This window comes from Oncorhynchus mykiss, chromosome 19 (assembly GCF_013265735.2).
Source record: "Oncorhynchus mykiss isolate Arlee chromosome 19, USDA_OmykA_1.1, whole genome shotgun sequence".
Lineage (NCBI taxonomy): Eukaryota > Metazoa > Chordata > Actinopteri > Salmoniformes > Salmonidae > Oncorhynchus > Oncorhynchus mykiss.
This window is the reverse complement of record NC_048583.1, coordinates 19,928,104-19,950,886: the sequence shown is the minus strand read 5'-3', so window position 1 is coordinate 19,950,886 and position 22,783 is coordinate 19,928,104. Positions and strand designations below refer to the sequence as shown.

Genomic DNA, 22,783 nt, shown 5'->3' with positions numbered 1-22,783 from the left:
CACTCATTCATCTTATACAACAATTAGATGTAAACCTAATATCTGAGGCTATTATATAAACAGCGTTATGGCAATGTGGCCACACCGTCTCCCATGAGCTTCCCCAAGTTGTGACAAACTTTATGTAATACATGTATCACTAGCCACTATCACTAGCCACTTTTACTAAGCCACTTTGTTTACATACTCATCTCATATGTATATACTGTACTCAATACCATCTACTGTATCTTGCCTATGCCGCTCTGTACCATCACTCATTCATATATCTTTATGTATATATTCTTTATTCCCTTACACTTGTCTATAAGGTAGTAGTTTTGGAATTGTTAGCTAGATTACTTGTTGGTTATTACTGCATTGTCGGAACTAGAAGCACAAGCATTTCGCTACACTCGCATTAACATCTGCTAACCATGTGCATGTGACAAATAAAATGTTATTTTATTTGATTTGATTTGAAACGGACCACTTCGTAGCTGGATTCTTCACCGATCTTTTATACCTTGTCCAGAACATGACATTTGTTCGGAGTTCTGTGAGGTGGAAGAAATTCCTTTGTTCTCTATGAAAATTCACTCTGTCTCTTATACTGTGTGGCCATGAGGCAGGGTCTTCTCAGGAATTTACGACCTCTCTCTGACCACAGCAGCCTAGTTGAAGGAGGCAGGGGGAGGCAGGGAGAGGCAGGGAGAGGGGGATGGGCTTGCTGTACCCAAAGAGGGCAACGTCATGACACCTGTTTTAATTGTTACTCACAATAACGTTACAATAAATGGCACAAATGGCACAAACATGCGGGATCACAGTCCAAAGCATAGAAAGGTTAGATTTAATTTTGGTTGCACATGATTTAAGCTACATTTACACAATTTACAGTACGCTGTCTCAGAACAAAACTTTGTGCAATATGTACAGTATGCTGAAATATAAAAACATTCAACCACTAGATGGGGGGAAAGGATTGGAGGAAAAGGCCAACGTTTTCTCAAAAAAATGCTTGAAATTGTATAGGATTTTTAAATACAAATGAGTAAATCACTGTTACCAGTCATTATCGTTTACAAATGTACAGCTGCCTGGCATGCAAAGTGACATGACAAAAGGTCACACACACTTAAAGTCTCTAAAATAGAGAATCCACCAAACAACTACAGTGATCCCTCCTATTTGACCCTAGAAGTAGGCTACATTAAAACCACAATCTGAAGTTGTGTTTCTGGAGAAATGTCTCTGGAGAAATGTTTCCCCTCTCAAACTCATAGAGACAGCTTTGGCTTCAAGGAATGACAGTCTACACAGGTATTCTGAAGCAATACATACTTTGTTTACAAAGATCTAAATGACAACAAAAACAAAAATGGAGAATAGAGTAATCAAATTTTGGGTTGTGATAGGGTATGTAAAACATGTATATATTGCAAGCATGGTTATAGATGTATTGATGACTGTTAAACATCAGGAAATTTACACAATGTATGACTTTAAAGGAAAGCCTTTGACTTAATATATTGAAGCTCAGTACAACATGTTTATTTTTATCGGTTTGAATAAGTCACAAGGTTATTTTAAAATAGTGAAAAGTGAATTATATCTTCATATTCAGTCTCAGTAACTACTCAGAAATTGAGTGGCATAAAATTGAAATGGCCTACAGTGCAACAACTCACTATGGTATCAACAGATTTTCTATTTTTGGGTGACAGTGATCTTTGCAGGCACAGATCCATTCAAAGGTTGCACTAATGTAGGTGGACCAAAAAATGCTCTGATAGAAGGAGAGTGTATGGTGTCTGCAGGAGTTGCAGCAGGAGTCTGCAGGAGGGAGTGATTGTATTTTGAAGGGATGATGTGCTACATATGTTGTGCTGCTATTTTTATTGACTAGGCCAAAGCTTTTGGTACTGTAGAACATTCCATTCTTGTGGGCCGGTTAAGGAGTATTCGTGTCTCTGAGGGGGTCTTTGGCCTGGTTTACTAACTACCTCTCTCAAAGAGTGCAGTGTATAAAGTCACAACATCTGCTGTCTCAGCCACTGCCTGTCACCAAGGGAGTACCCCAAGGCTCGATCCTAGGCCCCACGCTCTTCTCAATTTACATCAACAACATAGCTCAGGCAGGAGGAAGCCCTCTCATCCATGTATATGCAGATGATACAGTATTTTACTAAGCTGGCCCCTCCCCGGATTTTGTGTTAAATGCTCTACACCAAAGTTTTCTTAGTGTCCAACAAGCTTTCTCTATGGAACGCCGTTTGGGTCTTTACCTGTCAAATAAGCTTGTTGACGAATTGGGACCTGAATATGACTGCACGTCACATAATAATTGAGCGCGTTCATACATTTCTTTATGTAGTTATTACACATTGATTACACTATCACTCGTATTTAATATGTCACAACGATTAATCGATACATATCGCTATGATGCTGGCAAAGTTGTCTCGCTCACCTGTCCTTCCCCAAGCTCTGGACAGTGCTGGTCGTAAAAAGGTTAGCTAGCTGATGGATTTGATGCAAACAATGTTCTTCCCCCAAAACACAGCAAAACGACAAGTTGTATTGGGTTAGGGTTAGGGTTAGATACCAAAGAAGTTGAGGTTGGTTTCCTCTATCGTAATCACTCCTCTTTCACCCCAGCTGCCAAACTAACCCTGATTAAGATGACCATCCTACCCATGCTAGATTACAGAGACTTAATTTATAGATCGGCAGGTAAGGGTGCTCTCGAGCGGCTAGATGTTCTTTACCACCGGCCATCAGATTTAACACCAATGCTCCTTATAGGACACATCACTGCACTATACTCCTCTGTAAACTGGTCATCTCTGTATACCCATGACCCACTGGTTGATGCTTATTTATAAAACCCTCTTAGGCCTCACTTCCCCCTATCTGAGATACCTACTGCAGCCCTCATCCTCCACATACCACCCATTCTGCCAGTCACATTCTGTTAAAGGTCCCCAAAGCACACACATCCCCATCACTTTTCAGTTTGCTGCAGCTGGCGACTGGAACGAGCTGCAAAAACACTCAAACTGGGCAGTTTTATCTCTTCATTCAAAGATTCAATCATGGACACTCTTACTGACAGTTGTGGCTGCTTTGTGTGATGTATTGTTGTCTCTACCTTCTTGCTTTTGTGCTGCTGTCTGTGCCCAATAATATTGGTACCATGTTTTGTGCTGCTACCATGTTGTGCTGCTGCCACGTTGTGTTGCTACCATGTTGTTGTCATGTGGCGTTGCTACCATGTTGTGTTGTCATGTGATGCTGCCATGCTATGTCGTCTTAGGTCTCTCTTTATGTAGTGGTGTGGTGTCTCACTTGTCATGATGTGTGTTTTGTCCTATACTTTTATTTTTAATCACAGGCCCCGTCCCCGCAGGAGGCCTTTTGCCTTTTGGTAGGCCGTCATTGTGAATTAGAATGTGTTCTTAACTGACTTGCCTAGTTAAATAAAGGTTAAATGAAAACATAAAAAAACACCTAGATCAGGATAACCAATAGATGGTCCATCATAATAAACAAAATGAGCTAATTAAGAGTTACAATTTAGCCCAGACCTCCATCTTGTGAAAAACGCTAAGAAGAGGAAAATGTCGCTGAAGATCAAACGGCAAATCTACCCTCAAAAATGTTTCAATACAACATAAATGGTGAAAGGAAAAAATACATCTATGGAACTTTTGTTTTCCAAAAGCAGCCTAACAGCCATTGCTTCTAAGAAGTAGGTGTCTTTATCTCAAACGCCTGCTCTTTTTATAATACGTACACAGCTGCTATCCTCTGGCAAGCGAAACAATAACCAGCTGTAAAAAGATACAGGGGAGGGACCTACATTTAAACAACAGAACAGTCAGTACTGAAAATAAGCTTTGGCCCAGCAGTAGCATAGCAAACACACTAGGGAATTGGATTAAAAGACAGGTTCCATTTGTTTTAACCTATAAATTGGGATTTGGGACAAAAGGCACTTGAAAAGAAGGATTATACAGATCCTGCTACTAACTCAATGCGTAGTTATTGAATTGGTCCATACCAGTGGATGTCATCAAGACCCCTGTTTGGCAGAAGGTCTGTGAGAACGACCTACAAAGAAAGCCTGAAATTATAACATCAGCGCAAAAGTTTCAGGGGTTCTCCCATAACAACTGTGCCTCTAAAAGGTTTTCTGGGCGAATATTTTTTTACTTTCAGTTTGTTTCAACATCCTCTTCATGATATGCCGTCCTCTCCAGGATGTGAATTATCATGTCGGTTTTTCAGTGACTTCCCATTTCGCTCCTTCATGCTGTGTCAACATCCCCGCTGGCAGCCATGCGATGTGATTGGAGTGTATCATAAACTGATGTCAGTTTTGGTTTGTCTCTAAGTGAATCCAGTTCTGGTACACCTGTTCGCTCCTCCTAGGCAGGGAGAGGGAGGGAGGTAGGGGAGGGAAGGACGGAGAGGGACAGGGAAAGGGAGTGGGAGGGAGGTATGGGAGGGAGTGGGAGGGAAGTAGGTGTAGGGAGTGGGAGGGAAGTAGGTGTAGGGAGTGGGAGGGAGGGAGGGAAGTAGGTGTAGGGAGTGGGAGGGAGGGAGGGAAGTAGGTGTAGGGAGTGGGAGGGAGGGAGGGAAGTAGGTGTGGGGAGTGGGAGGGAGGGAGGGAGGGAGGGAGGGAGGGAGGGAGGGAGGGAGGGAGGGAGGGAGGGAGGGAGGGTGGGAGGGAGGGAGGGACAGAGAAGGACAGGACAGAGAGAGGGGAGATTAAAGGGGTAGGAAAGGAACAAACCGAAAAAATTATCTTATGCTTTATTAGAAACAGGACATGCTCTCTTGTCTATCCTGTTTGTTCTGCAGTAAGTAACTCAACAGTCAACACAACACACCTAGGACCATTCCTAAAGCTAGTGGGAGGAACCACGAGGCCAAGCTTTAAAAGCCCACAGACTTTGCAAATACTGACAAAGACTATGTGAAGATCAAAGGCATTACTGTATACCATTTGTGCTGTGTGGCTTCTCATTGTGCAACCCAACCATTTCATATGGTCAAAACTGGTTGCAATGACTTCAGGCTGCGTATCACGCTCATGTGGTCTGTGCAACTCAAGACCACATTAATCCACTGGCGCAGAGCTAAAGCCTACAGCTGTCGCCATGAGGGCTGCACATGCTGCTGTCTTGTCTCTCAGCCTGTAGCATTTTTTTTACTAACCTGATTATCTGCTTGTTTTTTAGGAGTTATCGTTGCATACACGATGTCCACTTGCACTTTTTGAGATGAATCTATGAAGAGAAATAAAGAAAAGTAAATATTGGCCTAAGTTGAGGAGTGACTAACGGACAGAGACATACAGATGCTCACCGCCCAGGACAGGTTCTGTAAAAACTCAGGACTCATTTGGTACTATGGGTACCGGTCTACTATGGGTACCGGTCTACTATGGGTACCCGTCTACTATGGGGTACAGGTCTACTATGGGTACCGGTCTACTAAGGGTACCCGTCTACTATGGGTACCGGTCTACTAAGGGTACCCGTCTACTATGGGTACCGGTCTACTATGGGTACCGGTCTACTATGGGTACCCGTCTACTATGGGTACCCGTCTACTATGGGTACCCGTCTACTATGGGTACCCGTCTACTATGGGTACCGGCCTACTATGGGTACCCGTCTACTTTGGGTACCGGTCTACGATGGGTACCGGTCTATTATGGGTACCGGTCTACTATGGGTACCGGTCTACTATGGGTACCCGTCTACCATGGGTACCGGTCTACCATGGGTACCGGTCTATTATGGGTACCGGTCTACTATGGGTACCGGTCTACTATGGGTACCGGTCTACTATGGGTACCCGTCTACTATGGGTACCGGCCTACTATGGGTACCCGTCTACTTTGGGTACCGGTCTACGATGGGTACCGGTCTACTATGGGTACCGGTCTATTATGGGTACCGGTCTACTATGGGTACCGGTCTACTATGGGTACCCGTCTACTATGGGTACCGGTCTACTATGGGTACCGGTCTATTATGGGTACCGGTCTACTATGGGTACCGGTCTACTATGGGTACCGGTCTACTATGGGTACCGGTCTACTATGGGTACCCGTCTACTATGGGTACCCGTCTACTATGGGTACCCATCTACTATGGGTACCGGCCTACTATGGGTACCCGTCTACTTTGGGTACCGGTCTACGATGGGTACCGGTCTATTATGGGTGCCGGTCTATTATGGGTACCGGTCTACTATGGGTACCCGTCTACTTTGGGTACCGGTCTACTATGGGTACCGGTCTATTATGGGTACCGGTCTATTATGGGTACCGGTCTACTATGGGTACCCATCTACTATGGGTACCGGTCTACTATGGGTACCGGTCTATTATGGGTACCGGTCTACGATGAGTACCGGTCTACTATGGGTACCGGTCTATTATGGGTACCGGTCTACTATGGGTACCGGTCTACTATGGGTACCGGTCTACTATGGGTACCCGTCTACTATGGGTACCCGTCTACTATGGGTACCCGTCTACTATGGGTACCGGTCTACTATGGGTACCCGTCTACTATGGGTACCCGTCTACTATGGGTACCGGTCTACTATGGGTACCGGCCTACTATGGGTACCCGTCTACTATGGGTACCGGTCTACTATGGGTACCGGTCTATTATGGGTACCGGTCTACTATGGGTACCGGTCTACTATGGGTACCGGTCTACTATGGGTACCGGTCTACTATGGGTACCCGTCTACTATGGGTACCCGTCTACTATGGGTACCGGCCTACTATGGGTACCCGTCTACTTTGGGTACTGGTCTACGATGGGTACCGGTCTATTATGGGTACCGGTCTATTATGGGTACCGGTCTACTATGGGTACCCGTCTACTTTGGGTACCGGTCTACTATGGGTACCGGTCTATTATGGGTACCGGTCTATTATGGGTACCGGTCTACTATGGGTACCCATCTACTATGGGTACCGGTCTACTATGGGTACCGGTCTATTATGGGTACCGGTCTACGATGAGTACCGGTCTACTATGGGTACCGGTCTATTATGGGTACCGGTCTACTATGGGTACCGGTCTACTATGGGTACCGGTCTACTATGGGTACCGGTCTACTATGGGTACCCGTCTACTATGGGTACCCGTCTACTATGGGTACCCGTCTACTATGGGTACCGGTCTACTATGGGTACCCGTCTACTATGGGTACCCGTCTACTATGGGTACCGGTCTACTATGGGTACCGGTCTCCTATGGGTACCCGTCTACTATGGGTACCGGCCTACTATGGGTACCCGTCTACTTTGGGACCGGTCTCTGTACCGGTATGGGTACAGGTTACTATGGGTACCGGTCTACTATGGGTACCCGTCTACTATGGGTACCGGTCTACTATGGGTACCGGTCTATTATGGGTACCGGTCTACTATGGGTACCGGTCTACTATGGGTACCGGTCTACTATGGGTACCGGTCTACTATGGGTACCCGTCTACTATGGGTACCTGTCTACTATGGGACCGGTCTCTGTACCGGTATGGGTACAGGGTACTATGGGTACCGGTCTACTATGGGTACCGGTCTCTGTGCTTGCAGTCTTTTTGGTGTCAGAAAAGCTAAGCTATTCAGGTAATCATTGTCAGAGAGAGAGTGTGTGTGTGTGTGTGTGTGTGTGTGCGCGTGCGTGCGTGCGTGTATGCGCCTTCTGCTTTTTCAACATTTAGAGAAACTGTCTGGAATAATGACACTGTCGGGACAAGCAGAGGAAGTGTGGAAGATGTGCCGCTTTATTTGACCTGCATCCTGTGTTCAAGCAAACATTTCCTACCTTTTCCAAAACGCCACCCTTGATTTTAAAAAAGAATAATAAAAAAATAGATGAAAAAAGGCTAAGCACTTTGGGGGGTGACCTCACACCTGTAAAAGATAAATACCTGCCTTTTGGTTGTCCATTTCTCCTCTTCTTCAGATAGATTGCAAGTCCAACCAGCCCCAAGGCAACCAAAATGCAGAATACAGCAATAATAAGAATACCCCGACCCCTCTCATCACCGTCTGAAATAAATGACACAAGGAAATTATTTTTAGTAAAATATGTTTTGAATGAGCTCAACGACACTTCACTTTCACTTGGTAATTGCTATTTTCTGGATGGCTTTAATTCAAAATTGCTCTTACCTGCATCATTAGGATGACCATCTTTGCTGCAACATTTTGGGACAGGAACTGTCTCATTACTGATAGGGTTAGTAGCCACACAGCTGTAAGTGGAGTTGTAGTTCTTTCCCTCTACCTCCAAACGGAGAGATAGATCGGTGGTGAGATCAGGACTGCTCGTCTGGTTTAATATGTCCCCTCCCCTGTACAAGGTCAAGGTCACCTCTTTTTCGTTGTCCACAGAACACACCACACAACAGGAGCTGCTGTCACATTCTGTCACCTGAGGTTTGGAAACAACATCTGGAAGAAAAATTTGGAATAAATTGGAAATGGAACCTATATCTAATGTTTTTGTAATATACAGCACGCACGCACGCACACACGCACGCACGCACACACACACACACACACACACACACACACACACACACACACACACACACACACACACTTACTGTATACAGTGAGCTCAAATTTGTTTTTTTCCCCTCCATCTGTATTCTCCACAGTATAAACCCCAGCATCGTCTATCTTAAGGTCTGACAGAGTGAAGTATCTTGTAACACTGTTCAAGTGGATACGATTTTCAAATCTCTTCTCAAGGGTGATTTTGCCTTCTTTACCAGGGTACACATTTGCAATACTGCCAAGGTCTCCGTAAAGTAAATTGCCAGACTTGATCACCCTCTCTGGAAAAGAGAAAGACTGTCCCACGATGCCATTCACCCGCTGAGTCTCAGACTGGACTTTTGGTTGGGAAGCACAGAGTACTGTGGAAAGAGAGGTACTCAATATCAACACAACGACTGCATTCCAGGGGGGCTGTAAAACACTCGCACACTAAATCTCACAACACCTGGATAAGTGTTTAACATGTCAGTAACTGCATCCATATGATATAGTGATCTGATGCCAGACTGCACTGAAGATGACAATGACATACAATCATTAGTACATTTTTTTGCTGCAATGTCGTCGCCTGGAATGACACTACTGACTTGAGTATCACAGTCCTTCTTGGTCATTTACAGGCCTAATGTGATGGTTGGGGTCAGGAAATAATTATTAGGACTAGTAGTTTAATATTTTGTCAGAGATTAAGTTCACATGGAAATGGATTCTCTGAGTGAGGGAAGTTCTTCCCCAATTGCCTGTTTGTTTTTTCTCCTAAATAAAAGTCAAGGATATCACTGAAAAAGCACACGACTTTACAGAGATATTTCATTACCACCTAACATAATTTTCCACGGCAGCCTCTAAAATAGCCTAGATTGCATTCTTTGAATTTCAGGGTCAGAGGAACATTGCAGCATGACAGAGGACTAATGTGGACTATGTGTTATTTGTTGAAACAAGGCTTTGTGTTGACAACACAGAAAAAGAGATGAGGGGCATGATGGTTGTCCTACTAGCAGTAGGGAAGAGGGAGGAATTCTGTACATATGGACACTGCAAAAATATTCTGATTATAAGCAGCTGTAGATTGTTGAAAAGTGTCTGCTAAATTATTAATGTAATTTTCTTCTAAACAGAAGTAATGTATATCAATAATCAGTGGTGGGAAAAGTACCCAATTGTCATACGTGAGTAAAAGTAAAGATACCTTAATTAAAAATGATTCAAGTCAAAGTGAAAGTCACCCAGTGAAATACTACTGGAGTAAAAGTCTAAAAGTACTTGGTTTTAAATATACTTAAGTATCAAAAGTAAAAGTATAAGTCATTTCAAACCAGATTGTCTTGTTTTTTTAAATTTACGGATAGCTAGGGGCATACTCCAACGCTCACACATCATTTACAAACTAAACATTTGTGTTTAGTGAGTCCACGAGATCAGAGGCAGTAGGGATGTCCAGGCATTTTCTCTTAATAAGTGTGTGAATTGGACAATTTTTTTGTCCTGCTAAGCATTCAAAATGTAATGAGTACTTTTGGGTGCCAGGGAAACGTATGGAGTAAAAAGTATATTTTCTTTAGGAATGTAGTGGAGAAAAAGTAAAAGTTGTCAAAAAGATAAATAGTAAAGTAAAGTACAGACCCCCCCCCCCCCCCCCCCCCCTCAAAAAAACTGCTAAATTAACCCTTGTGTAGTCTTAACATTCTGTATACTCCCCTTAAGGGTACGCCTTCACTAAACCCCTAAAATAAAGCAGCTTAATTGAATTTTAAACCCTAAATCTATTTTGCATGAAGAAACAACCTGTCAACTTTGTGAATATCTGAGTTTTCCCTCTTCACAATGTAGAAATACTGCATTTAATCAGTTGGCACCACTCGTTTTTTTATTACAAAACACCTGTCATAGTTGTTTTCCTTACTAAAGTAGAGGTTTGTTATTATTATTATTATTATTATTATTGCTAAAGGTACTGCATAGGTGTAAACATATTTTTTTAGCAAGAGATAGCACACGTATAGCCTAAGATAGTAACAGAAACATGCAGAAAGTGGTTTTGAAAGCATTTTATTGAAGAGAAACAATAACAGTCTTGAACTTTTTTGGCAACAAATTTATATATTCTTACATACTGTACAATGAGGAATTCAAGTACAAAATACTAGTCTACTCCCATATTTTTAAACCATTGCCCCCACCCACAAGGTGTATAAACAACAACAATAAATACGAACAAAATAAGATAAATACAAAACAAAAACTTGAAGAACATAAATCAATCAATTTACATCACTTTGCAGATGTATTTCTAACATGTGTAGCACATAGTCTTTGTTTTACAGTCCTTTTTTGGGGGGGCAGAATTAGTAATTTCCTCATCTTGCCTTCCCCAGCTTTAGCCTCAGGCGGATCAGGACAATATTCAGCCCCCTGAACAGCTTTCACAAGCGCTGCAGAGGCTGCTGTGCGGGGGAGGCGCTCCCTTCTTTGAATGTGTGGGGTTACAAGTGCCTTTCCCAGCTGCTCCAGGAACACCCTCCTCTTGTTCCGCTTATCAGCCATCCAGGTAGGGTTGATCTTGTTCCATATCACGAAGGCATTGTATGAGGACACATCAATGATGTTATGGAAGAAGACCAGGGGCTAGCGGGCAGTCATCCTCCTGCAGCTGTAAGTTCAAATCATATTAATATGTGACCGTGTCTCTGCTTGTGAACACAGACTCGTTTCCTCAGTCTGTCACATTGTGTGTTCGGCCTTTTTCTGTCATGTTAGTGGTTTGACCACACTGATAAGCAGCCCCACACAGTCTTCTCTGCATACAGGAGTCCTGTCTCACATGCAGGCCTATGTGGTAAAATATGTTTGCACTGAAATTAATACTTTTCACTGCAGCGAACAGAATAGTTGTCAGTAACGCTAAAGGTCTACTTGCTCTTATAATTCTTACAATTGTCAGATCAATGTAGACCTGATAGGGGTCTTTGGATTTCTAAAAGTGAAAGATAAATTGTACTGGGAAAAGGAAGGCTATTTTGCTTGGGTGGGTAGGCCCAGGAGTGTAACTACATAATTTTTCTACAACATTGTTTTTACATTTTACACGGTCCACTTTGACCTGCCAACCTCCCAGCCTGCCACACCCTACCCTACCTCACCAACCTCCCAGCAGTCTGACCATGTTCAGCCGAACACCTCCCGAGGACAGGATCCAGTTCAACCCAGGATACCTCTCAAAACTCCAGTTCTGATAGACTCTAATAGGAAGTATCTGGAAGATAGGAGAATTTAACCAGATACCAGATGGCTAAATGCTGGTGTACCACAACTGACAACTAGTGCACTACAACTGCTCTATCAAGTCAAGCTGGAAAATCCTGACAACCTTGTCATACATACTGGGACAAATGACCTGCGCACAAAAGGTGAAAGAGTGGCTGAGGAAGTGAGAAAGGTGGCAGATAAAGCACACACCCTGGTCCCAAGGAGAAACGTGATTCTATCCACCCTTCTACCAAGGAAAGATCTCCCCCGGCAAATTATCCAAAATGTCTACCAAGAAATCACCATGGAGCTGGTCCTCACTACCAAATGTCAGCGTCTCTCACCACCACACCCTGACATGTGAACACTTGTATGACCATGTGCAACTGGACCATGAGGGAGTCAGAATCTTTGCCAAGGACCTGAAGAACGCCACGTTAGGCAGAGTTCCACAATCAAACCAGGTCAGCCACCAAGCCCCCCCCCCCCCCCCCACCTCCCCGCATCTCCAAGGAGAGAGAGGAGGCCAATCTCATCTCAGCTGATCCAGACACGGACATCTCCAGCCCCTGTGAAATGCTTACTTACAAGCCCTTGATCAACAATGCAGTTTTAAGAAAAAGAAATGTTAAGAAAGTATTTACTTGAATAAAAAACATGAGCTGGCGCACACCCAGAGAAAATTATTTTATGTAGAGGTGCTGACTAACGGCGAATAAACCATAAGCTATAAAAAAATTAAGTAACAAAGTATTTACTAAAATAAACAGAAGAAAAAAAGAAAAATAAGAAAATAGAAAAATCGAAAAATAGTAAATAATTGAAGAGCAACAATAAAATAACAGTAGCGAGGTTTAATACAGGGGGTACCAGTACAGAGTCAATGTGCGGGGCACAGGTTTGTCGAGGTAATTTAGGTAATATGCACATGTGAGTACAGGTAAAGTGACTTTGCATAGATAATAAACAGAGAGTTTCTGCAGTGTAAAATAGGGGTTGGGGGGGGGGGGGGGGGGGGGGGCACTGCCTGGTATAGAGGTCCTGGATGGCAGAAAGCTTGGCCCCAGTGATGTACTGGGCCATATGCACTACCCTCTGTGGTGCCTTGTGTTCGGAGACTGAGCATCTCAACCTGCTCCACTACAGCCCCGTCGATGAGAATAGAGGCATGCTTGGTCCTCCTTTTCCTGTAGTCCACAATCATCTCCTTTGTCTTGCTCACGATGAGGGAGAGGTTGTTATCCTGGGACCACACTGCCTGGTCTCTGACCTCCTCCCTATAGGCTGTCTCATTGTTGTCTGTGATCAGGCCTACCACTGTTGTGTCATTGGCAAACTTAATGATGGTGTTGGAGTTGTGCCTGGCCATGCAGTCATGGGTAACAGGGAGTACAGGAGGGGACTGAGCATGCACCCCTGAGGGGCCCCAGTGTTGAGGATCAGTGTGGCGGATGTGTTGTTACCTACCCTTACCACCTGGGGGCAGCCTGTCAGGAAGTCCAGGATCGAGTTGCAGAGGGAGGTGTTTAGTCCCAGGGTCTTTAGCTTAGTGATGAGCTTTGAGGGCACTATGGTGTTGATTTAAGTTTTCCCCACCTCTAGTTTCATATGAAGAAGTGTATTGCTGTTGTTGGGTTGTTTATTTGTTTTTGTCTTGCTTCAATAACAAATCTCACCAGATTGGGTCTGCTGGATGGTTGGGATTTTTCCTTAAGGATTTGCCATCATTTCCCTCACCCTGTAACTCTGCAGTGAGGTTGCCAAGATGATAGGGGAGTATAAGCCAATTCTCTTTGACATTTGTCTTAGACATTTGGATTATCAATTTTGGCATTAGTAATAATTTGTCATACAGTGAATAATTAGTCATTTAGTGAATAGTTTGTCTGGATTTCCTGAATCAGAAATGACCTGAACTAAAATGTCCTGGTTTGTCCTCTATCGAGGTGATTGCGAAAGAAGGGATAGTTTGGCCGAGAACGGTATGAACCTCACCCCCTCTAACCGGCTGAAGTAAGGGCGATAATGGCGTTCACGATGATCCTTCAACACCTGAAACCTGAGTCCGAGCCAGCAACCTGTACGCAGCAGCCAGTTGAGGCTATCAACTGCCTTTTTTTCGCATGCCTTTTCTCTCAGGAGTGCGACATGAGTCCATGTGGAGTGAGCATGGAGAGAGATCCCGTCCAAACTTCTTTCATGCTTCTGGTGTACTGGTCGGAAAAATGGACATACAGTGCCTTGCGAAAGTATTCGGCCCCCTTGAACTTTGCGACCTTTTGCCACATTTCAGGCTTCAAACATAAAGATATAAAACTGTATTTTTTTGTGAAGAATCAACAACAAGTGGGACACAATCATGAAGTGGAACGACATTTATTGGATATTTCAAACTTTTTTAACAAATCAAAAACTGAAAAATTGGGCGTGCAAAATTATTCGGCCCCTTTACTTTCAGTGCAGCAAACTCTCTCCAGAAGTTCAGTGAGGATCTCTGAATGATCCAATGTTGACCTAAATGACTAATGAGGATAAATACAATCCACCTGTGTGTAATCAAGTCTCCGTATAAATGCACCTGCACTGTGATAGTCTCAGAGGTCCGTTAAAAGCGCAGAGAGCATCATGAAGAACAAGGAACACACCAGGCAGGTCCGAGATACTGTTGTGAAGAAGTTTAAAGCCGGATTTGGATACAAAAAGATTTCCCAAGCTTTAAACATCCCAAGGAGCACTGTGCAAGCAATAATATTGAAATGGAAGGAGTATCAGACCACTGCAAATCTACCAAGACCTGGCCGTCCCTCTAAACTTTCAGCTCATACAAGAGGAAGACTGATCAGAGATGCAGCCAAGAGGCCCATGATCACTCTGGATGAACTACAGAGATCTACAGCTGAGGTGGGAGACTCTGTCCATAGGACAACAATCAGTCGTATATTGCACAAATCTGGCCTTTATGGAAGAGTGGCAAGAAGAAAGCCATTTCTTAAAGATATCCATAAAAAGTGTAGTTTAAAGTTTGCCACAAGCCACCTGGGTGACACACCAAACATGTGGAAGAAGGTGCTCTGGTCAGATGAAACCAAAATTGAACTTTTTGGCAACAATGCAAAACGTTATGTTTGGCGTAAAAGCAACACAGCTGAACACACCATCCCCACTGTCAAACATGGTGGTGGCAGCATCATGGTTTGGGCCTGCTTTTCTTCAGCAGGGATAGGGAAGATGGTTAAAATTGATGGGAAGATGGATGGAGCCAAATACAGGACCATTCTGGAAGAAAACCTGATGGAGTCTGCAAAAGACCTGAGACTGGGACGGAGATTTGTCTTCCAACAAGACAATGATCCAAAACATAAAGCAAAATCTACAATGGAATGGTTAAAAAATAAACATATCCAGGTGTTAGAATGGCCAAGTCAAAGTCCAGACCTGAATCCAATCGAGAATCTTTGGAAAGAACTGAAAACTGCTGTTCACAAATGCTCTCCATCCAACCTCACTGAGCTCGAGCTGTTTTGCAAGGAGGAATGGGAAAAAATGTCAGTCTCTCGATGTGCAAAACTGATAGAGACATACCCCAAGCGACTTACAGCTGTAATCGCAGAAAAAGGTGGCGCTACAAAGTATTAACTTAAGGGGGCTGAATAATTTTGCACGCCCAATTTTTCAGTTTTTGATTTGTTAAAAAAGTTTGAAATATCCAATAAATGTCGTTCCACTTCATGATTGTGTCCCACTTGTTGTTGATTCTTCACAAAAAAATACAGTTTTATATCTTTATGTTTGAAGCCTGAAATGTGGCAAAAGGTCGCAAAGTTCAAGGGGGCCGAATACTTTCGCAAGGCACTGTAATGTACCGTAAAGGATGGTGGATGGCGGCTCAGGTGAGAGATTTGTCTGCTGGGAAAATCGGATTATTCCCCAGATATTGAAATTGGGACATTATCAAGGGCCATCCACTTTGAACATATGTGCCATTGGGAAGACGAATTGTAAAGCTCTCTGAAGAAGGAAATTAAGACACGCCAGAAGGATGAGTGGCGTGAAGGAGGGGGGTCGTCAAACGTGCCTGTAATTGATTTAGATTTGTCAAATTGTTTATTTGGGATATCAGGTCGATTGTGGAGGTCTGCACACTGCGGATGTTATTGTAATTTAGACGAAGAATGCATTGAGATCTGTCATTACCACAAATGGGGGCCGAAAGAAGTTATTGCTAGAATTATAAGATGAATATACTGTATGTCAACATAAATGTACATTCTGCAAGTGTCGGTGTGTGCTAAGTTGAGGTTCTTCGAGTGATTCTAAATTTGTGTTGGATAATTCATTAATTGATTGGGTTCAAATTATGATTTGGAAAGGCGAGAAGGAGTGACAGAGCGATGCCCTAAAATGAGAGGAGAGCCACTAGAATGTATCTTGGGCTAACCTTGCCCCAATCTCATTCTTATCAGCGTTGGTATGACACTGTTACAACGTGTGTGCTCTCTTCCCTGTGAAAGTCAATAGGATTTCTAGGTGGGATGGACCATGCACTGTTTGCATTATACTAACACACAGGCCCACTGTCTTTTGCTAGGCCAGATAATACTCTACTCCCACCCATTTCAATATCAGGAGTGGTGACAGCCCCTTGGTTTATTAAAGGAGAAGAGCTTTGAGGGAGAATTGAAGTTTTTTTTGTTTTTTTTTTGACAAGTTTAGAATGCCCTAGCTCTTAAACTACAGGCTTGGTGTATTGACTCGTCTCAGGGACTGTCACTGCAACCCGATTGTGGTGAGAGCTATGTAAAACTATGTAAACAATGGTTGAGCATCGAGAGATTTAGTCACCTCTGAGTCTACAGATCCCTTGTGTGTGTATTTTAGAATGTAAATCCCAGTTGGAGTTCCTGATCGATATGTGTACTTGGTGTATTGAGTTGGTTGGAGCCTCTCCACCGTGCAGATAACAAATAATTATTAATTTCATATTGACTTCAAGGTGTCCCTGGTGGTCATTTCCATGACATGGTGTTGAATTTCCACGACAACGTGATCATCTCACATAGTATGTATAGGAGATACGAAAGAGCAAAATACTAATCCTTGTTTAATTAAGAAGATATATTTTTAAAAGTTCTCTCCTCAAGGGTTTTTACGTGACATGTTCTGGTCTTGATTTAGCCACTGTCTCCTGTAAAAATGTATCCTCCATATTTATTTTTCTGGCAGATAAACACGCCCCTTTTAAACAATTCAGAGTGAAAGATAGCTCAGAAGAAAACCAAGGGTTGGATCTATCTGAGCTCAATCAGGTGAAAAATCCGGCCTGGTCCAAGGCAAGGAAACGGACCCTGTTAATTTTCTAGACCATTGAGAAACATATCTACAATATCATTTAAGGAATCTAAATTAAGTTACTTTTTAAGCTTTATCTCTGACTCGGCTGGTGATCCTTAAAAAGTTGGGAGAACAGTAAATGCACTCAAGCGTACAAATTCCTCTTCCTCCCTGTCTAAGCAAGTTATGTCTGACTGTGGCATCATAACTGAGAAGGGGAAAAGTGATGCTTTTAATCATAATTTTATCTAGGCAGGCTTTTCATTTGAGAGAAACTGTGGTTTAATTAACCCTGGTAAGTCAATTAACTGCTTTTCCCTATGCCAGCCTCTAGCTGACTCGATGATTAACACGTCATCTTCTAGTGAATCTTTGTTTTCATATCAGCAAACTTACTATCTGTGATGTGCTAGATGCCTTGCTTAAGATGTAAAAATGACCCGCTGGGGCTGATATGATTGATCTATTTTTTGCCCCCTGATTGCTGAATAATTAACCCATATTTTTAACTGGGTGATTATATCTGGTACTATCCCCAGGGTTTGGGAGGCGGCCCATGTACTCCCTCTTCACCAAAGTGGTGACCCTTGTGACCTAAATAATTATCGGCCTACTTCTAAACTTTCTCGCCTAGCTAAAATATTAGAATCCTTGATTAAGATCTTTCTTATCCTTGAAATGTTTTCTAAATGTACATCAGTTGGGTTTTAGACCAGGTCAAAGCACTATCTCTGCTGCATCCCTAGTTATAAATGATCTGGTTAATTATGTGGATAAAAGGGCAACATTGAGCCGCCTTCTTCGTTGACCTGTCAAAGGCTTTTGATACTGTTGATCACTCACTACTAATTCAAAGGCTGTCCTCAAGTGACCTCAACCAGGCTGCATGTAACTGTTTTAAAAATTACTTAACAGATTAAACTCAATGTGTATCTACTAACGGTGATAAATCATGTTTCCTGGATATTACGAAAGGTGTCCTGCAGGGGTCGATTTTGGGTCCTGTACTTTTTGTTGTTGACAAAATCGCCTTGTCTGTAAAATAAATGTACCTGCACTTAGCATCACTGTATGCTGATGATACTGTTGTGGATGTTATTGCACCCATGGTTGAACATGCTCTATCTGAAGTACAGTCTGCTTTCATTGTATTACAGAAACACGTTATTGACCTGAAATTAGTATTGAATGCAGGTAAAACTAAGTACAGTGCCTTTGGAAAGTATTCAGACCCCTTGACTATTTCCACATTTTGTTGTGTTACACCCGTATTCTAAAATTGATTAAATAAAACTATTTCCTAAGCAATCTACACAGAATACCACATAATGACAAAGTGGAAACAGGTCTGTGGTAATTTTTGCACATTTATTAAATGTAATAAACAGAAATACTTTATTTACATAAGTATTCAGACCCTATGCTATGAGACTCGGAATTGAGCTCAGGTCCATCTGTTTCCATTGATCATCCTTGAGATGTTTCTACAACTTGGAGTCCACCTGTGGTAAATTCAGTTGATTGGACATGATTTGGAAAGGCACACACCTGTCTATCTAAGGTTCCACAGTTGATAGTGCATGTCAAAAGCAATAACCAAACCATGAGGTTGAAGGAATTGTCTGTAGAGCTCCGAGACAGGATTATGTCGAGACACAGATCCGGGGAAGGGTACCAAAACTTTTCTGCAGAATTGAAGGTCCCCAAGAACACAGTGGCCTCCATCATTCTTAAACAGAAGAAGTGTGGAACCACCAAGACTCTTCCTAGAGCTGGCCGCATGGCCAAACTGAGCAATCGGGGGAGAAGGGAGGTAGGTGACCAAGAACCCAATGGTTACTCAGAGAGCTCTAGAGTTCCTCGGTGGAGATGAGAGAACTTTCCAAAAGAACAGCCATCTCTGCAGCACACCACCAATTAGGCCTTTATGGTAGAGTGGCTAGACAGAAGCCACTCCTCAGTAAATGGTACATGACAACCCGCTTGGAGTTTGCCAAAAGGCACCTAAAGACTCTCAGACCATGAGAAACAAGATTCTCTGGTCTGATGAAACCATGATTGAACTATTTGTGGTGGCAGCATCATGCTGTGGGGATGTTTTTCAGCGGCAGGGACTGGGAGACTAGTCAGGATCGAGGGAAATATGAATGGAGCAAAGTACAGAGAGATCGTTGATGAAAACCTGCTCCAGAGGGCTCAGGACCTCAGACTGGGGTGAAGGTTCACCTTCCAACAGGACAGCGACTGTAAGTGCACAGCAAAGACAAAGCAGGAGTGGCTTCGGGACAAGTCTCTGAATGTCCTTGAGTGGCCCAGCCAGAGCCCAGACTTGAACCCGATCGAACATCTCTGGAGAGGCCTGAAAATAGCTGTGCAGGAGTGCTCACCATCCAACCTGACAGAGCTTGAGAGGATCTGCAGAGAAGAGAGGGAGAAACTCCCCAAATACAGGTGCATTCACATTTCAGGAGAAGACACAGATGCAGACAGTGTCAAAGTAACAAAAGTGAATTACTAGAACAGGGGGCAAGGCAAAACGACACGTCAAGGGTCTTTTTAAAAAGCGTAGTGATGATTTCGTTAAGAAGCCGAGAATAAAAATTTGCTCTTCCATAGAAATAGGTCCTGCCTCTCAACAAAAAGGAGAAAGCAGATTATTCAGCCGACGTTCCTATCGGTCCTAGACAATGGCGACATCATCTATTTCAACGCAGCTGCTACTTCATTAAAGTCGTTAGATGCAGTTTATCATAGCGCACTGCGCTTTATTATGGCCGACAATTTTAGCACTCAACACTCTATTCTCTACCAGAAAGTTGGTTGGCCCTCTGATATCACGTAGGTTGACATATTGCTATGTTTTCATTTATAAATCCCTTTTTACAAAAAGTCCCACTGTACCTAACATCATTACTAAACTTCAGACATACGAGTTACCGCACCCGGTCTCAGGGATGGTTAACCCAGGAAATTCCTTTGGTCTCTACTGAGTTAGCTAAAACAGCTTTAAGCTTTTTTGCACCTTATTTGTGGAACAATCTTCAAAATGTTCTGAAATGTTATGGTGCATCTAGGGCAATTCAGAAAGCTGATTGAGGAACTTTTTATTGATGAATGTCTTTATTTTTTATGACTGTGTTTTTCTAATCTTTCTGCTTGCATTTTGTATTTTTCTTTTGATGTGTGTATTTTCTGTAATTTAATTTAATTCAGGGTAAAGACAGCCATTGACCACATAATCACAGGAAACCACCAACCTTTCCTGTTTAGAGAAGAACAATCTAATGTGCCAATCGAATGTAGCTTAAATAAAGTACATCACTGAGTTTGAATGTTCATTTTACCTCATGACTTTTAGATGTTGACATATCCGTGAAATTATTTCTTCATTTTGGGGATGAAGCCATGTCCATTGCCCTTCAATGATTCAACATGGTTGAGGGAAGTCCCAACATGGTTGAGGGAAGTCCCAACATGGTTGAGGGAAGTCCTAACACCATAAAGGTGTGTATTTTATTCTCATATCTATAGTCATTAGGCACTGTGAGTCTTAACACAGTGAGCCTGTGAGCTCTGTCAGTTGGGAAAACATGCAAATAGTCATGCAAATTAGTTCCACATGACTTGCTACAGTCTCAATCTCAAATATTAGGAAAGGTTGTCAGCCTGTTGTTTCCAAAAGATCATTCATCTGTCATATAAAGGAGTCTATGCATCAAAGTATTGGCATACTCTGTAGTTGGTGTTGAGACTTTTATAGCCTCCACCTCTTTCTTCCCATGAAAGAGCTCAGTTATACAACCTACTCTCTGTCGTTATCTATCCCTTACTGTAAATATTTATCAAACGCTCGGACAGGATACAGGAGGGTATGTCTCTAGAGAGAGAGGAATGTTATTTTGAGTCTTAGCGACAGGCTAAGTTTCAATGTGGCACTGTTTAAATTATTTAGCCTTTACACATTTTACCATATTTAATAAGGGGGGGGGGGGGGTGGGAAGGGGGGGTTGGGGAATGCAATTTGGGGAATTCACATTTGGTCTGCGCTTCATGCACTACAGCTGGTAGCCTAGGCTCCCTTATCAGGAGCCACAAACAAACGTACAAAAATACATTTCTAAAGTTACTAATTCAAACATTGAACATTTAAAACAAGTCAAGTTTAGGCTACTTATCTATTATCTCCCACATACACAGCAAATCAGTAACAAAAGAAACATACCATCAATGATGAAATATAGCAGCATTAACATCAGGCTGGCAAGCCTTCTCCATCTAAACATGGTTCTAAAGCTCGAGCTGTTCAGTCGTGTCCACTGTGAACAACCTGACAGGTGTGACGTTTTTGTTGTACAGATGTATTCTATTGCAAACGTTTCTAAAGAGAAGCAAACTAAATGGGGAGGGACCGACCTGAATTTGTCCAATAGAACCTGTCGTTTCAGTTGCAACTGTTTGGACTAATGATTACACCCCGATCTCATCACCATCCCTCCGGTACTAGAGAGAGAAGACTGGTTGCCAACCCTGTCAGTAATCACAACATTACCATCAACATCACAACACCCTGTGGAGATGGAGGCCTTGGAGAAGACGCATGTGTGAGAAATCATATAATCCATTATTGCCATCAGCTCATTAGACTATAATACTCATCGCTCTTGAGACGGGGAGTGGTTAGGAGATTTGTTGCGTAGTGATGAACCAGAGTACTGTACTGTAGGTTGTTAAAGACTACCTTCTAGTGGAATAAATGTAGAATTTCATGGTCGACTGTTTACAGTTTGCATCATCTTGTATGGTAGCCTTCTATGTTCTATTATGGTATATACGCTGAGTGTACAAAACATTAGGAAAACCTGCTCTTTTCATGACATAGACTGACCAGGTGAATCCAGGTAAAAGCTATAATCCCTTATTGATATCATGGCCACCTGTTAAATCCACTACAATCAGTGTAGATGAAGGGGAGGAGACGGGTTAAAGAAGGATTTTTAAGCTTTGAGACAATTGAGACATGGATTGTGTATGTGTGCCATTCAGAGGGTGAATGAGTAAGACAAAATATGTATGTGCCTTTTAATTGGGTACGGTTGTAGGTGCCACTCGCACCGGTTTGAGTGTGTCAACAACTGCATTGCTGCCAGGTTTTTAATAACACTCACCAGTTTCCCAGTGTGTATCAAGAATGGTCCACCACCCAAAAGACATACAGCCAACTTGACGCAATTGTGGGAAGCGTTAGAGTCGACATGGGCCAGCATCCCTGTGGAACGCTTCGACACCTTGTGGAGTCCATGCCCCTGCGAATTAATGCTGTTCTGATGGCAGGGGCAACTCAATATTAGGAAGGTGTTCCTAATGTTTTGTACACTTAGTGTCTTCAGAAAGTATTCATATCCATTGACTTATTCCACATTTTGTTGTGTTACAGTCTAAATTCTCACCCCTCTACACACAATACCCCATAATTACAAAGTGAAATAATGTTTTTTGAAATGTTAGCACATGAATTGAAAGTGAAATACAGAAATATCTTATTTACATATTCACACTCCTGAGTCAATATTTTGGAGAAGCATCTGTGGCAGCGATTACAGCTGTGTCTTTCTGGGC

At 42.8% G+C, this 22,783-nt stretch overlaps 1 protein-coding gene across 3 annotated transcripts; it reads right to left on the bottom strand.

The window, feature by feature from the left end:
• Positions 1 to 3,363: 3,363 nt before the first annotated feature.
• On the bottom strand, positions 3,364 to 21,679 carry LOC110497523 (SLAM family member 5). Of its 3 annotated transcripts, XM_036954431.1 has the most exons (6): positions 21,390 to 21,668; positions 8,632 to 8,946; positions 8,195 to 8,476; positions 7,955 to 8,071; positions 5,206 to 5,276; positions 3,364 to 4,412 (listed from the first exon to the last, which is right to left on the bottom strand). In XM_036954431.1, the coding sequence occupies exons 1-6, from the start codon at positions 21,448 to 21,450 to the stop codon at positions 4,293 to 4,295; spliced, it is 966 nt and encodes a 321-aa protein (XP_036810326.1). In that variant the 5' UTR covers positions 21,451 to 21,668; the 3' UTR covers positions 3,364 to 4,292. The 3 variants fall into 3 exon arrangements, with proteins under 3 accessions (XP_036810326.1, XP_036810328.1, XP_036810327.1); XM_036954433.1 differs by lacking the exon at positions 8,632 to 8,946 and having other exon boundaries at positions 21,390 to 21,679; XM_036954432.1 differs by lacking the exon at positions 5,206 to 5,276 and having other exon boundaries at positions 7,951 to 8,071; positions 21,390 to 21,671.
• Between the last annotated feature and the right edge of the window lie 1,104 nt (positions 21,680 to 22,783).

Excerpts from the sequence above, each read along its gene's own strand:
- LOC110497523 (XM_036954431.1), bottom strand. The coding sequence starts at position 21,450 with ATGTTTAGATGGAGAAGGCTTGCCAGCCTGATGTTAATGCTGCTATAT. Across the intron at positions 8,477-8,631 it reads ATTTGAGCTCACTGTATACA|ATGTTGTTTCCAAACCTCAG; the intron begins GTAAGTGTGTGT and ends TTTTTCTTCCAG. Across the intron at positions 4,413-5,205 it reads AAAAACAAGCAGATAATCAG|GAGGAGCGAACAGGTGTACC; the intron begins GTTAGTAAAAAA and ends CTCCCTGCCTAG.